Source organism: Lipophrys pholis (genome assembly GCF_963383615.2).
Source record: "Lipophrys pholis genome assembly, chromosome: 3".
Classification (NCBI taxonomy): Eukaryota; Metazoa; Chordata; class Actinopteri; order Blenniiformes; family Blenniidae; genus Lipophrys; species Lipophrys pholis.
Genome location: NC_137627.1, coordinates 22,567,345 through 22,584,166, shown reverse-complemented (window position 1 = coordinate 22,584,166; position 16,822 = coordinate 22,567,345). Strand labels below are relative to the sequence as shown.

The 16,822-nt window shown below is 43.3% G+C and overlaps 1 protein-coding gene across 1 annotated transcript in view; it reads right to left on the bottom strand.

Annotated features, from left to right (window-relative positions):
- The window catches only part of LOC308106930 (calcium-binding protein 8-like), a 93,167-nt gene extending 77,015 nt beyond the window's left edge, over positions 1–16,152 (bottom strand). The window contains exon 1 of the mRNA XM_080458974.1: positions 15,456–16,152. Within this exon, the coding sequence (XP_080315100.1) occupies positions 15,456–15,661 (206 nt within the window). The 5' untranslated portion in view covers positions 15,662–16,152. The remainder of the gene's footprint in view (positions 1–15,455) is intronic.
- Between the last annotated feature and the right edge of the window lie 670 nt (positions 16,153–16,822).

Genomic DNA, 16,822 nt, shown 5'->3' with positions numbered 1-16,822 from the left:
TCGTTATCAACTACAGCAAATGAGGCAGAACTCATTCATTAACAGGAAGTCACACGCAGAGAAAGAGCAGCAGAGTGGAGTAAATGTAGTGAACACATGTGGATGTGTGAGAGCACTTGTGTGTATTGTATGTGCAAATGAGTCTGTGGCAATTAATTATTCAGTAATTGAAGCCCAGGGGGCAAAGGGGAGGTGGAAGGGTAATAAGAGCACACAGAGCAGAAAGATCTGAGCGACTTTGCTCTTCTTTCTAATTGGATTTCATATAGATGGAGAAGATGAGAATTGGCTGGGAGGTTACAGTGAAGATGAGGTTTTCTCAGTGCCTGGCTTTTTCTTTCATTTTTTTTTAACCAGCTGAACTTTGAATCACACTGTGGAGTCATGTAAACCTTCGCAGTTACACGAGCTGTGACAACACAAACTTGCAACATTTAACAGGTTTTAAAAGCGAAACAGGACGAGATTTTACGCTCTACCTCCTCTCAGGCGCATCCACAGTATCAGACTGGAACGTTTCGGCGTGATCCTCGGCTTGCTTCTGCTCGCTAAACCAGATTAACGGGAATGAGCTCACACGAGGTTCCTAATTCAACCTGGGGGCGGTTATCAGACATTTGCCAGGTGAACTTCAAACTAACAGACGGTTGATTGGGGTGTTTCGGGGCCTGTTTACACGAAGCAAAAAACTGTGATATTCCAATGCCTTTCGTTTAGACGTGAACAAGCTTCAAGTCACCAAAGACGTTTCCATCTGAAAACTTTCAGTACACACTCGGGGAGGGACGGAGTTTAACGTCACAACAAGGGACAGAAGCGTCATCAGCATCATACGTGTGCGACCTGCGTTAACGGTTTGTCGACTGTGAAGACAATGGATGTCGTTGACGCAGGGTTTGTTTTTATGTTTGTGCAAACTGCGACTGTGCATTTGTTGTTTCAGTGTTTTTTTTCCAGGTTTCTGATTGGCTAGCATGGCTTTATGCTCCTGGTTACACTGCCCCCTATAGGCTGGACAAGTAGCTCATAGTGACTCTTAACAAGGTTTTTATGCAGGTTTGTGTAAAAGGGAATATTTTTGAAAACGATCTGGTGTGAAGAACGTTACATTTTAAAACGTTGCAGAGGAAATATATTTCGTAAACGTGTCCTCAGTTAATATCACTTCATCAGAAAAGAGTCTTTTTCAAACAGTCTAAAGTAGACTAAACCTGTGTGGATGAAATCATGTTTTATTATTTTGTAAACATAAAAAGGCAAAAAATAATGAACAGTAGGAAGAAGTACAGACTTATTTAATTACCCCTTTGCCCAATGCTCATTAAGAAGTAGTCATTATACTGTTATGAATAAATAATGAATCAATATCATTTCATACGCATGCATATTCTATTACACACACACACACACACACACACACACACACACACACACACACACACATATATATGTATATATATATGTGTGTGTGTGTGTGTATATATATATATACTCTGTGCTTGTAGACGCTCTGCAGAGAGGGAAGTGGAGTCCTGGTGATCCTTGCAGTGGTCTTCACCACTCTCTGCAGGCATTTGCGGTCCATGACAGTGGTGCTGTCGTACCACACGGTGATGCAGCTGGTCAGGATGGGCGCAACAATGCAGTTGTAGGAGTTGCTGAGGATCTTTGGGGACATGCCAAATTTCGTCTCCGCCAGTGATATGTCCGATCACTGCGGTGTCATCCTCAAACTTCAGGATGGTTTTGTCCTTATGGGAGGTGACACAGTCGTAGGTGAACAGGGTGTAGATGATGGGGCTGAGGACACAACCCTGAGGAGTGTCAATGACTGTGTTGAAGGCAGAGCTGCAGTCAATAAAGAGCATCCTGATGTTGGAGTCTTTATTTTCCAGATGGGAGAGGGAAAAGTGAAGGGCAGCAGCAATGGCGTCCGAGGTGGAACTGTTGGGATGGTAGGCGTACTGCAGGGGGTCCAATGTGTCCGGTATACTGCTCTGAATGTGGGTCAGCACCACCCTCTCAAAGCACTTCAAAATGATTGGAGTGCCACTAGCCTGTAGTCATTCAGGCAGGTGGGGGCGCTCTTCTTTCGAAGGGGGATGATGGTGGTGGTCTTGAAGCAGGAGGGGACGGTGCTCTGGCTGAGGGAAAGATGGAGGTGAGAATGTCTGTCAGCTCGTTGGCACATGCTCTGAGGGCCCGCCCAGGCATGTTGTCTGGTCCTGCTGCTTTGCGGGGGTTGATCCTCCTCAGGGGAGGACGCCTGCGCTGATGAGACGACCAGAGGGGGAAAGGGGAGGGATGGGGGTTATGTGGGTTCCTCATCTCTGTGCAGGAGGTTGGAGGTCTCAAAACATGCGTAAAAGCGTCTGGCAGGCTGTCTGAGGTGCTGATGGTGCTGGAGCTGGCCCTGTAGTCAGTGATGTGCTGAAGCCTTGCCACATCCACCCGGAGTCAACAGTAGAGTAGAAGTCATCCAGCATCTCTCTGTACTGCTTCTTGGCCGCTGTGAGGGCCTTCCTCAGTTGGTACTTTGGAGCTTTGTACTCACTCTCATTGCCAGATGTAAATGCAGTAGAGCGAGCCACAGCATGTGTTGTACCTCACCCAGGGCTTCTGGTTGGGAAACTTCTCGACTTGTACGGTGGGTACGATGCTGTGAACACAGGTGCTAATGTACCTAGTCACAAACCCTGCATAGTCCTGTATGCTGACAGAAGAGTCCTCCAGTGTGGCTGCAGCTCTAAACACATCCCAGTCTGTCCTAGCAAAACAGTCCTGCAGTGTGCCCCAGTCTCTGGGGTCCAGAGCTTAACTTGTTTGGTGACGGGGGTGAATGCTTCAGTCTTTGTCTGTCGGCCGGATACAGGAACAAAGAGAAATGGCCCGAGTGTCCGAAATGGGGGCAGGGTGCAGCCCTGTATGCCCAATGTACAGTATGTTAGTGTAGACATGATCCAGGGTGTTTTCCTCACGGGTGGGAATGTCCACATGCTGGTAATATTTGGGAAATACACATCTCTTGAGGTGGAACAAAAAGCCTGATCTTTCAACACACGTATGTACAGTGAAATAAAAAAAAGCGATTTGTATTGCAAAGATATTTACTAAAATAAGCAGACAACTGAGCTGGCTCCAAACCACCGTGTAATACCACTTAAGGACACATTATCAGTACCGCACATCTCCGCAACAATGCAAAGTGTTTTACATTAACAAACATATACAGACAGCGAAAGCAATGAGAGAGGGGAATAAATGCAAGTGCAGCTGAAAACATAAACACATTAAGAAAAAATCTAAGCATTTAAAAATAAGAGCTAAATGTATAAGAGTTAACGACACAGTTTGTACTTGAATCTGGAGCAGAAAGCAAAGTTTGATCCAGAGAAGGTCTGAGATAGATTTTTGGCCTGAACCATTCAGTGATTTGTGTACAAGTGGAGTTTTTGTGGACGACAATATACACTCATGTAAATAAGACTAAATAAACTGTGGCTCCAGAAAAAGTTTGGTCTGTTTATGCAGCTTGGAAATATGAAAGTTACCCGGTGGGGAAATATTCAGAAAACAAGGCCAAACAATAGTGTCACCACACAAGAGGACCAAAACACGGATGATGTAAAGTCAATATTATTGATGGATGTTGCTCCAGCACATGAAGATCCTGCTGCTCGCCTGTGAATGTCTCAATTTTTCCACTTTATCTTTGTTTATAATGGAGCACATCACTGATAAAGGAAACAAAGGCTCATCTTTTCCACATTTGACTTAATTCTGCTTGAATTGACTCAATCAAGACTAAAATCCCCTCATTTAAAAAAATACAAAGTGTTAATTTTCTTTTGTTTTTCCTTTATGGATGTTTGAAGCCTGTTGTTTCCTCTAATCGTTTCTCGGCACCCTTCATTATCTGCAGCTACCAGCCATCCATTACTTCACTCTCCCAAACTTCCCCCCGCATCTCTCTTGTTTGTCAGTTTAATGAGCGCACACATCGAGACGTTTGCTGCGGCTACGTCTAAAACCAGCCGCCGCTCCTCGGCGCATAATGTGTCAGGGTTTTTCATTTCCTAATTCATCAATTATTCAGCCATCGCTCAGCTGTCGTTTGCTATATTACAATCATCCTTCTTGTTCGCTCTTTCCATTTTACTAGAATATTCCCTGTGTATATACACGTACCCGACTGCACAATATTGATCGGGTACATTTTACATGAACTTCATCATGAGAAGTTCGTGTGAATGACGAGGAGTAAAACTTCATGAATAAAAGGCAGCTGAGGTTTGTAGTTTCACAAAGACAGAAAATAGCTTTAATATCTGTGTGAGGCTGGGAGAAAGTCGTGGCTCTTCATTGAGAGTTTTTCTTAAGCCTGAGAAGCTCCTTAAAGAGCTCATGACACCATATTCCATGTGAATTCAATTATTTTCACCGTGAAACATAAAGGTGAAAGGCATAATTGCCGTCATCAGATGAAACACTGGAATGTTGACACATTTACCCTTTTTAGAATTTTGCGCTGTTGAACAGCAAACCCTCTCAGGGAGGTCACTTTCCCCGGGATCACTGAGGGAATGCTGAATTTTTATTTTGTTGCTGTGCTTTTTTTGAGGATTGTCAACACAGTGGGATAATAGAACATGTCTATGTAGACATATAGTAGTAGAACTCGACGAATTGACCTTCTGGCTGTGAGGCTCACCGTGAAGTCAGGACGTAAGTGAGTGGAAGATGTATTATCATTTCACATCAGATCTACAGTCTTTGTTCTGTCGTCTCCCACGGTAACTGATATGGACACAATCACGTCGCCTTGACGATCATTCTTGGCGTCTCGTCTTCAGATTTGTCTGAATCGGTGCCGTAGTTGCTCGGTTAACCGTCATTATGTGGCTCAAATCTGCACGGCCTGACCTCCAACACTCTCACACTCTCCTTCTTGAAAAGAGTCTTCAACTACCGCTGAACAGTGTGAAATGTCAGAAAATATTCCTGTTTTCTCGCTTTTCTCTGCGTCCGCCGCTGTTTTTCAGCCTGGCTGCTGGAGCCTGTTACTCTTGTGACATCACAGCAAGATGGAGGAGGTTGAGAAAGTTCACTTGGGAGCGATCGAGAATCACAACGCAATTTCACTCGTTTTTCGTAGTTGTTTACCTGCGGTTGACGGCAGTATGACAAAACATTTTATTATGAAAATACTAAATAAAAGTATTGCTTTTTTTTTCAAAAATGTTTTATGTCATAAGCTCTTTAAGCAATGTGTTTATCTGGCTAAATCACAGTAAACTGCACTGAAACAAATATTTGTATTATAAACAAATGATCAAAAGATTAATTTAAAATGTTTACTTTTTAAAATACACACAGGACAGACAATATCCCTGTTGATGACATGTCACAGTTACCACACAGATCCAAACAACTCCCAACCAACAACAGTTGCACAACCACAGGAGCCTGACGTGTAAAGTAGGGGGGCTATGGGGGAGAAGGGAGGGAGGGGTTCTCCCTTCACTGAAGCCCGTTTCCAAGCTGGCTCCATAAAAGTCATTTCAAGCGACCTCTTCCACACTCGCCGACATCGACACGTTCTCTCAGTATCACCCGTTTCTTCGGCTCCCACCATAATTCCCCCGGCAACCACACACTCCTCCTCCTCCTCGTTTAGTTTATTAGACATCAGTGATTTAACTCGAACTTAGCTGCACGTGCACGCTGGCTGGGGGGGTGGGGGGCTTTGAGGATCATCTCAAAGAGCTCCAGCGTCTTCAGTGGAATATCAACTATTTGCTTTGAAGCGTTGCAAAGATGAAGTGATTTCTTTAGTCTCCGACAGAACGAGACTCCGGCTGTGTATACCAACATATGCCTCAGATAACAGGAACACTTATAATTAAGTGACGTTAAACTGATGTCTGAATGACATTTCAGTGAATATATAATCATGCCAATCTGGATCTTCATCTCCAATTATATGGAAAGAAAATACTCAATTATGAGGTTAGAAAATTAGCTATAACTACAAAGTAAAAGCTGGAGGAATGTATTTCTAATTTACTTAATGAAAGATGTTCGGTGGAGCCTCTCCTGTGAAACTCTCATCATTTTGACTTTGATCATCGGCCACCAAAATCAAATGAGCTCATCTTTGATGGCAGACCTGAAAAAGGCTTCTGGGAGATTTCAGACGTCCCTTTTCAAACTGCATTCATCTTTCTTTTTTTTTTTACCAAATGTATAACTATATCCTTCAGGTTTGAATGGATCCAAAAGGCTTTCCATAAACAACACAGATATAAACAGGAATAAGTACTTCACTCACTTCACTGCCCTTTTCGCACAAACTAATGGAGAGACAGAAAAACCAAACATAACGTCTCCCACCAGCTCGGACTGTCAGGTGGACAAACACTAATCAACCAGAACATTAGAACCACCTTTCAAATATTGTGTCAGTCTCCCTTTATTTCTGTTAAAATGATTCATCTGACCCGATAACCTTCGTCATGTTTCGTGTTCCATTTCTCACATCTGCTGTTTGAGCTTTTAGCGTTTGACAGGGATCAGCACGACGATCCTGATTTATCTGCAGTGGTGCAAAACAAACTGTGATGCTCTGTGTCTTCTGACACTTTTCTATCAGAACCAACGTGAACTTCTGCAGTGAACTTCTGCAGTGGTTTGAGCTTCAGTTGGCTCGTCTGCTGGATCAGACCACGTCGAGTCGACCTTAGCTTTCCTTATGGATCGATGAGCCTCGGCCAATCATGACCCTGACTTCACTTCTACTCCTTCCTTGGACCACTTTGGAATAAATTTGGACTCCTGCAGAATAGAACCAATTTGCTCCTTAACGAATCCAGTCAAACGTTGCATATGAGCGCTTGCTTTCAAAACAAACTGATTATGTCTCATATGTTCTGAGCGATGAAATTTAATTAATTCAGAAAAATACAGCATAATTAAGAGGTGCAGTAATGATAAGAAGAAAGGAACATATTTATTAATTAGGGATTGAGCTCGGAAGGCCAGGCCTCCGCTTTCAAAATAAAAATCCTTGTTTATTAAAAATTACACCAAAAACCTAAAAAATTCATATTTCGGGATTAGCTAGATGAGAGTTTAGTTGGCTTCCAAAATAAAAGACCCACATATCTTCAAAATAAAAAGAATTTTTTTCTTAAAACCTTCCAAATGTCTATTTTACTAATATTTAAATGGGCCAGAGGCGACTATTGGGCCGAACCCAACGGGCCAGAGACCAGAGTGCGAGGTCCCGATCAAGGCTGCTTGCAGCTTAACATGATGTCTGTTTTATATATTACTTAAATATAAGGTTATTACATGGAAGAAGAGATACACCTATGACTTATTACTTTTTGTAGCCATGTAAAGCGTACAGTATGTTTGCTTGAGTTTGCATATGAAATGTTATGACCGAAAATAACTATTCAGCCGTTCATATATCCCACGTACTAACAGACACGAACAGAGAAGGTCATAATGTTATGGCCGATCAGCGCATGTTATCAGGAACAATATCCAGCACCACTGACAAACAAATATAAGTATGTTTTATACTTCAGACAGGGTATGGATCATTAAGGAGGGAATGGATGTTACTACCATATGATGTCTCATACATGTATATACTGTTTATTAATGCAGTACGACATAATTTGTCGGAATGTAAAAAAACACCTGCTCATCCGAGCGCTGACGGAGACGACGCAGAACGGGGCTGCTCACGGCCTTCAGCATCATTACACTTGATTAAATTGATCAAGCTCTCAACTGAGGAAGCTAATTTGCCCTTCAGGAACGGAGCAACGTGCAGTAATCACTTAAATCTGCAAGTGATCACCGTAGCCTCAACCAAGCCCACATTCATTTTTCACCCCCTCATCTAATCGCCATTTCCTGCGTTCTGCGATCTATCAGTTCAAGAGATAAAAGAGAAGGAAAGAAGTCTGGAATTTAACACAGAGATTAACTGTATGACAGAAATGAGCCATGGAGATCCTTTCAAGATAAAAAATCACTGGACGGCTTTAAAATATTCTACATTCTCGAAGTCTTTGAGTACTTAGAATTGCTCTGATTGCATTTTCCTTTTTTTTTTTTTTTTTTTTTTAATGAATAAAATTTTATTCTACCTAATAACATAAAGTCATCTCCGCACAGTCCGAACAGATGTCGTCAGTTTTCTGTGTGAGCAAAGTTACAGTAACAGAGAATAAAAAAGTAAGAAACCTTGTAAAATTTAAGAGGCAATCCAGTCATCACTTTTGTTTCACACATTAGGTCTGACTGACTGGGCGCGCAGCACAGCAAGATGAGAACAGCTCCGTAAAAACCACGCATGAACGCAACACTAAAACCGGATGAAATGTACCGTCGTTTTATGGGACAGTAACTCAGGGTTTTACATTACGCTGAGGCCATTAGCTGATGCTGTTACACAGAAAGTGACTTTCAGTGAGTGGGGCGAGCTCCGGCTCAAGGACGCCAGTCTGAACCGATGGGACACCGTCTGTGTGACGGCTGCACTCGCTGTGATTGGACCTGTGGCATTTCATCACACGGACAAGCTGCCGCTCTCCAAATTTAAGCCCAAATGTGTTTCCACAGTGTGAGCGGCCATCAGCGCTCTATTGATTCATCCGAACCGTGTTGGGTGACGGTTCAGTTGGACGACTGAGTGGAAAGCTGGACGCAGATGAAAGGTCTCAGCTGATCGTGAAGCACACTGACACCGACAGCAACTGACTTCAATCTTCTAATGTCTCTGTTCCTTCTAAGTAATTGGATCAGACTTTGATGAAAAAATAGATTCAAAGGTATTTACGCTTGTGTTGTGGGGATATCTGACCCTGGAATTGTGTGGATCAGGCTCATCATACAGTCTTCATCCACACATTGTGTTTTGAAGACAAAATCTAAAATCAGCATTAAGATTTATGACGCTACAACTAAAATGTTGCGTATCCCCAAATAAGTACAAAGACGGTATGAACTACTTCTTTTTTTTTACAAACTTTTGTTCAATCAGCCAGATATCATAGATTAGTGTTGCACATTAACAGAAACACACAGTAATTCCCAAATCCTCTTAGTGCTGTTTGAGGCTCAGTGTCGAGTTTTGAAGGAGGCAAAAGTTTAAACCGTCCACAAACCAGACACTATTTCATATATTTTTTAAAGCAGATTTGCTGAAGAAAACATCCATCTACTAACATCTAATATCCACATTATGTGCTTTAACAGTCACAATGAGTTGGATCTGATCATAGTACCAAGTTGGGTAAACAATTTACAAACACAGTTACTGGCAATTAAGAGAAAGATTTACCATGATTTTGTGTAAATCTGTTTAATTACACGCACAAGTAGAGATTAAGGATTTACTTTGTGTACATTTTGTTGTTGAGTTCACTTCGAATAACAGCATGAGACATCACGTGGAAACAGGAGTATTTAAATGAGGCATTATGCTGTTAACACAATTATCAGACTGAAATAATGGCTATAGCACCGCTGTAGAAAAAAGCTATATGGGAGATGATTATTTAGGTGTTTGGTTTTTAGATTTACTTGTTAATAAGGGTTTTCTTTCATTAACCAAAACCAATGGATTTTGCATCACCTGTGGAGATTTTAATGGTTTCACCCAGTTGAGTGGACTGTATTTAAGGCGCCTTTTAACAACATTCATGGTTCTACTGCTGGAGAAACCACACTTCTGAATCCTCCAATGCGCTTTTTGCACTTTTTGTTACGATGCACTTTTAAAAATAAAAGAAAACAACAAAAAGAAGTGGACCACTCAAAAAGTTGACTCCGTCACTGTTCAAAGCGCTCCCCGGCCAGTCTAAACACACAATAAGGTCAGGAGAGCTTTTTTTATTAGTCGTTAAAAGGTGCTTTAATCTGTTTAATTCCTTATTTGTAATGAGCAGGCCCTTTGTGGGATGAGTAAGGTACCAGATAAGTTGGGGGAAGCCAAAATGTCTTTTTTTAAAGTCTTATTAACAATTTAACCATACATTTATTCCTGTAAAAAACAGGAGCATCACTGGCAGCTAAAATAAACTTAAAGGGGTCATATTATTCAGCTTTTCAACACTTTCACATGGTCTCGTTGGTTCAAAAACGTTGTATTCAAACTTTATTGCTCCAAATCCAGCTTTTCCTTGATTTTCCTCGGTTTGAATATTGGATCATATGAGCTGCATTCAGAATCTGCTGTGTCTGTGTGAGCTGGACTGGCTCCGCCCAAACATGCCCATCTTGGGAAGAGGAGGAAGTACTTCCTCTCGTGGTGCCATGTGCCAGAGCAGCGCTGCCTAATTGTGGGAGGGTCAAAGGGAGGGCCTACCTTGATTAGGATTGGCTAAACCCCTGATGACACTATGTAGGATTTGATTTCTGATTGGCTGGTTGGAGCAACACACTTTTTAAAAACTGAAACAAGCCCGGTAGAGCGAGGACAGATTTTCTTCACTTCTGGGGCGTCATTCCAGGTTTGGAGACGATTATTAATGTTGGAAAACCTTTAGAAAGTGAATTTTGCATAATATGACCCCTTTAAAAAAAAAGAAGAAAAAAAGACTTGTTGTTGCAAGAATAATCCTGCTCAATTTCAAACAAACAAACAAACAAACAAACAAACAAACAAACAAACAAACAAACAAACTCAACTTCCTTCCCAATCAGCAGGTTGTTTCCTGATTCTAAAAGTTACTGGTTGGGTGCTACTGGGAACATTTTGTTCGGAGTAGACACTTGGTTGTAAGTGATGAGCAACACCAACGCTACTTCTTTAGTGTGGAACCAAGAACCCGAGTGTCTCCTTCACATACTGCTTACAAGCCTGCCAACAAACTGTGGAACGATGGATTTTTATTCTGCAACCAGCAGCTGTCCAGAGTCCAGGAGTGCATCTGTGACTTACAATAGCAGAGTTAAGATCAGAAGGTCAGAAGGTCAGAAGAACAAAGAGTATAGGTGGTTTGGTTTGAGGAGAATTCACATGGTATGAACATATCCTAACATCAACCCTAAACATGTGTTTGCATCGCTGTGCGACGCTGTATCGCCTCTGGTCCAAGATACCATCAGCTGCTTTCTCAGCACTTTCACATCTCTGCTGGATAATAAAGTACTGAACTGTTGCGGAAGGAAAATGTGTCACATGGACCTGGGAGAGTAAATGATTATAATGTTTATCACTATGCTGTGTAAAGTTACCGCAGCCTTGAGGGTAAAATATTGCAATGTTGCATAACCTTCAGAAGCTATTATGAACCAGTGTGAGAATGCATCTTAAGAGCTTTTCTGCAATGACACTGCTGTGTCGAGCAAGATTGGAAAAGGAGTTACGCTTGATGCTAGTGCAATACGCTCTCGCAAATCTGCCGCTCATCCAACAAATGCGCGCTCCTTCAAACTGTGCCGCCATTCAAAATTGGTTTACTGCTAAGAAGCGCTGTAACAATGAAATAATTTACCAAACAAATTCTCACACTTTCTGTGCAATGACTGGACAACACAGTGCAGATTATCCTTGAATACATCAAGACTGATTGTCATGGTTGGTCGTGGCTTGAGTTGTTGTGATTGTACCTCTGAAGGCCTAAGAAAAATATCAGAATCACAGACTGGTGTTGATTATATTTTGTCCATGATTACTTATTAAATAATTCCAAATGGTCTGTCCGCTTCATCTCATAGCTTCTGCCCCGGCCGGCTGCGCTGCTTCCAGACACGTACTTCCATATTAAAGCTTTTAACCAGTCACATTTCAGCCATCACCTGATGCCGTGTAAAGAAATCTGCCTGAGGCCTTCACTTTCAATTCTGCAGGCGTAGGCAGTGTAAAACAAGTGTCGGTCCCGCTGCTGCTTCAACCAATCAGATTTTGATATTGGGACTCAGGGCCTTCTAGAAGGCCGAGCGTTACGTCAGTGTATTCAAGCCCTCTGATTGGCTCGTCAGAGAGTTCACTCTCCAGTGCGAGCTGACTGCATCTGTAGCCAGCTGCATGAACAAAAATATAGTTGTGTTTATTTAATAGAGGTTTTATCAACCCACAATGACTAAAGAAGAAGATAAAGACATTTGGTTGCAGATTTTTCAAAACAGACTTTTCCAAGAGGTCATTGAACGCACCGTAGCACTCTAGCGCAGAGGTCCAGTGCAATTTAGTTGCGCTCACTACAAACCCCATGTCAGGATTCAGGATTCTATTATTTGCCATTATATTATTTTCAAGACCACGAAAAGCTGACGTCTGTCACCCTCCTCGACCCCCAGAAGTTTTGGGAAAAGCAGCCGCTTTTTTATGCAGCTACAACAGAAAGTGAGACTGAATTTGGATTTTTTTTCATTCATAAAGGTATTTATTCTGGCTACACGAGTATCTATCTGTAATGCAAAGGGTTTTTATACTGCATTTCTGCATGGTAATATGGTTGACTCAGACCAGCACTAGTGAAGGCCTCGGTCTGAAATGCACGGCCCACCACTGGATTATACGAACCCTTAAAATATTGTACATCACAAAGTAGCTGGTTTACTTCCACACTAAAAGTTTACCACTGAATTGAAAATGTCATCACAAGCCAACCGTTGGTAGTGAAGCGGGGACAAAATTAAACTGCTCCTAGGAAGTTTTCAGATACAGTATATTTCTAGCCAGACATACACTATATTAGACAACCTATTACTGTATCATTCTAGCACATTTGAGCCTTTCCGACACTGTCGGGACTCGGTCGCAGCAGAAATGACCTCAATTACAGCACAGACATAAATAAGACCGCCTCCACTGGAAGTTGTGTGCCTGTCTTACAGGTGGAGCTCTACCTGCACCGACACTTCAAGGATAAGGCAAAGACGACGTGACACAGCAAAATTAAGCAACAAGCTGAAATTAAAATGCTGCTTATCTTCAAATAAGTAGCCATAAAGGAGCCATTACAAACCCGTGTTCAGCGAGACATCATAGATCAGTACTGTACATTAATAAACAGTATAAAAATGGTATTTACAGTCATTCTTAAATCCTCTTAGAGTTTCCACTTTAGCCTCCTTCAAACTGTTCACAATCCAAACACTATTTGTGATTATTTTCTCAAAGAATAGTCAGAAAACATCCTTCCGCCCATTTTCAATAAGCAGATTATTTAAGTACGGACGCTAAAGAGCAGGATACATCCTGAGCTCGTCACATGTTTTGCCACTGGAGAGTTAAGAATGAAGCCTGTGGTTCCTGAAGTGGGGGGAGAAGGCGTCGATCCTGTGGGTGCTACGGTGCTCTAGCACCCACTGAAAAGGTTGCGCACCCACTGGGGGATAGCCAATCCCAAAAATTAATGAAAAGAAGAAAAATAAACAAAACTACATCTTCAGATCTTTTTTAGAATTTTTTTTGACCCGTTTAGTATTACATTTTCAGTTTGTATCAAAGATTTACGAAATAGAAGTGGAGCTGAGTTCGAAAGGTAAACATGAGTGTGTGTAGGTCCCGATGGGTTCCCTGGAAATGTTGGTATTTCTTAAAGGAGACCATCGTCGTGGTTCAAGCTTTGTCTCTTGTGCTTTTTGTAGGATTCTAACTCTGACTCTCGTTTCAGGCTCCTTGGCTTCCCCTCCTCATGTCTGATTGCTGCTCCCCACCCTGATGTCTTTCCCCTGTGCCTGAGTGCGTGATCGACTTCGCCTGGTGGCTCCAGTGTTCCTGCGTCTCAGTGTCGCTTGTGGATAACGCTCCATTGTTCTCATGGACTTTGGTTTTTAATCTTTTTTTGGGAAATCAAATGAGCTCCTTGGATTGTCGCAGCAGTGTATGGCGTTTTGAATCCACCTCTCCCAAGCCAAATGTAAACGCCATGTAGAAAAGATTTGAGAACCATGGAACATGGATGGGTTTTTAGAAAGAAGAAGAACAAAGAAGAAGAAAGAACACTTGAAAAAACACCCAAGAAACTCCACCTGGAACGTCCCTGAGCAAGAATTGAACTTGGTTCTTTGAGTTGGTAGTGCAGGGTACGCCCTGGAAAGATCAGCAGTCCATCAAAGAGACAGACACACATTCGAAGCACCAATTCACAAAATCCACATCTTTGAACCTTGGGAGAACACCTCAGAAAAACCAAAGCATGCACATTAAGAACATGCAAACACCGCACGGAATCAAAACACAGTGCTGATCACTACACAACCTCAAGAAATACCGATAAACCAGTATGTAATTTTGAGTTCTCCAAGTGCACAGTCAGCCAAGTATAACCTGATCTCTTCATTAAAGATCTGGAATAAATATGCACAAAACTGAGAGAGTTCTTTGAGTCCAGTACTCTCTTTTTGTTTCCCCTCTTAGAGAAATGACGAGCAGACCCATGATCGCACCAGCGTGCCAAACAAGCCAGCCCTCGACTCTTCAAGAGAGTGCAACCTGATGAAAAGAGCACCGCTTCACTCGCGGCTTCGGACATGACAGCGAGGCCAGATGGCAATTTTCTTACATCAGACCCCGCAGCACAACAGCCAACAGAAAACGACGACAGCTGACAGAGACGGGTGACACCAGCAGAATACCGCGGACCGTCGGCGGGCCACAAAAACCGGAAAGGGCAGAGACACAGTGGCATCTTCATGAGCAAAAATCAGCCGTTTGGACGCATGAGAGGTATGAGCCGCATGTAATTCCCCTTTCAAGGTAAAGCTTTTTCCCTACGCCAACACTGAGTAATTGGATTCTCCTCCCACCACAAGGGAAAACCACTGAACTGTGACATCGAAAAGAAGGGGAAGCTTTGTTTTAAGGGCGTTTAACACTGTCCACACTTCTTTCTCTGAGATGAATTTTATCATTTGGTCACACTTTTGTTTTCTGAGATTGAAGCAAAGATGCCTCAGCAGAATAATCAAAGTTTTACACTCAAACCACCTAGCAGGAAGTCTTCAGTGTGTGTGTGTGTGTGTGTGTGTGTAACCTTGAACTTGAGTATTCTGCTCCCACTTCCATTATTTCTCATGAGACGGTTTGTTGCCGCCTGATGACTCTGTTCAATCATTTGGATTCATGTAAACACAACACAGAGAGCCTCTGACGATGCTACAAAGCTGCAGCAGAGCACACAAAGAAGATACAACCAAAAGCACCAATCTAAAAGCACAGCAGCTTCATCTACCTAATAAGTGTGTAAAATGACCATAAATCAATGCACTCGTCCCTTGGATGTGAGCAATAATGTGAAATCTGTGAGTGTGAATCAGTGAAACAAGCCTGGACTTTATAAGTGATTTGCCATCAGATGACTTTCCCTTGTTGTGAACATCAGCACAAAGCAGAAATCAAACAGGGAAAAAAAAAAAGAAAAATCACAGGAGTGTCCCACAGAAGTGGCACTTCTCTGCAACAGACCCGTTCTCTGTCTTACCCACACTGGTGGCTGTCTGGGTACTCTGTAGGATACTGCAGCACAACAGGCTCCCGAACCGGACTGTCCACCACCTCCGCCGCCCCGTCCCTCAGGTACGGGTTGCCTGGCAAGTCTCCGTTTACCTCCGAGTGTGTCCCCGGTGGCGGCGGCATGCCGGAGGGCTCCTCGGTCTGAGGATCGGGCTCTGTGACCTCCTCCTCCATCAGTGTCTTAGATGCAGTGGTGGCTCCAGCAGCAGCAGCAGCAGCAGCAGCAGCAGCAGCGGCACACTGCCCGTCCACAGACCACTGAGCCCAGCTGCCTCCACAGTCTGGGCTTGTCCCAGAGCAGCAGCATCAGTGCCCACAAATCCGTTGTTAATATTTGAGCAGAGAGAGCAGCAGGTATACGGCGGCTCCTCTCACACTCCACTCCTTGGCTCCTCGCTCCCTCCCTCCCTCTCTCAGTGACTCTCTCTCTCTCCCTCTCTCTCACTCTCCAGAGCAAACATTCCTCCACCTGGGGAAACTGAGTGGAGGGCTCATTAGCGAGTCCCAATGACAGACTCGGCTCTGCCTGCCTGCGGCTGTGTTCACAAAATACACAGAGGCTGGAGAGAGGGAGCGGCGGGAAAAAAAAAGCGAGAGAAGCAAAGAAATGAGAAATAACAGACAAATAGAGAACGAGTCACCAGCTGAGACTGCCAGAGGAATCAAAAGAGGATGAGGAGGGAGGATTGAGATATGAGGCAGAAGAGAAAGTGAGTGTGGATTGTGCTTACAGTGCGCTCTGCAGGTCAACACAGGGATGCTGTGCAGCCACATCGCAGACGTCTCGTGGAGGAGAGCGCGTCCGGTGACCGCGTGCGCCACCGTGTGGAGCAAGAGCGCGCGCAGGATGAGGATGGAGGATGAAGGATGGAGATGGTGGGCGAGGCGGCGGCGACCCGGCAGGGGGTCCACACACCGAGAGAGCTGTGCTGAGTAGATCACAGCTCCCGTACATCACATCGACCCCCAACACACACACACACACACACACACACACACACACACACACACACACACACACACACACACACACACACACACACACACACACACACACACACACACACACACACACACACACACACACACACACAGCTTGTCATCAGTATGACAGAAATTACATTCACCCACATTAGCACCAGCAGGCGTGAGAGCTGGGACTCTAATTAAAAGTCAGATGGTGGTCTATGATGGATTGATGTCGGTTTTAACAGCCTACACGAGCGTATGTTGGTATTTCAACGCATCATAGGTCAAATGCTTTTCTATTGGGAGACTTACAGCCAATGATCTAATCAAACAACTTTGAAGAGCATAAAACAAATGCCTTTAATT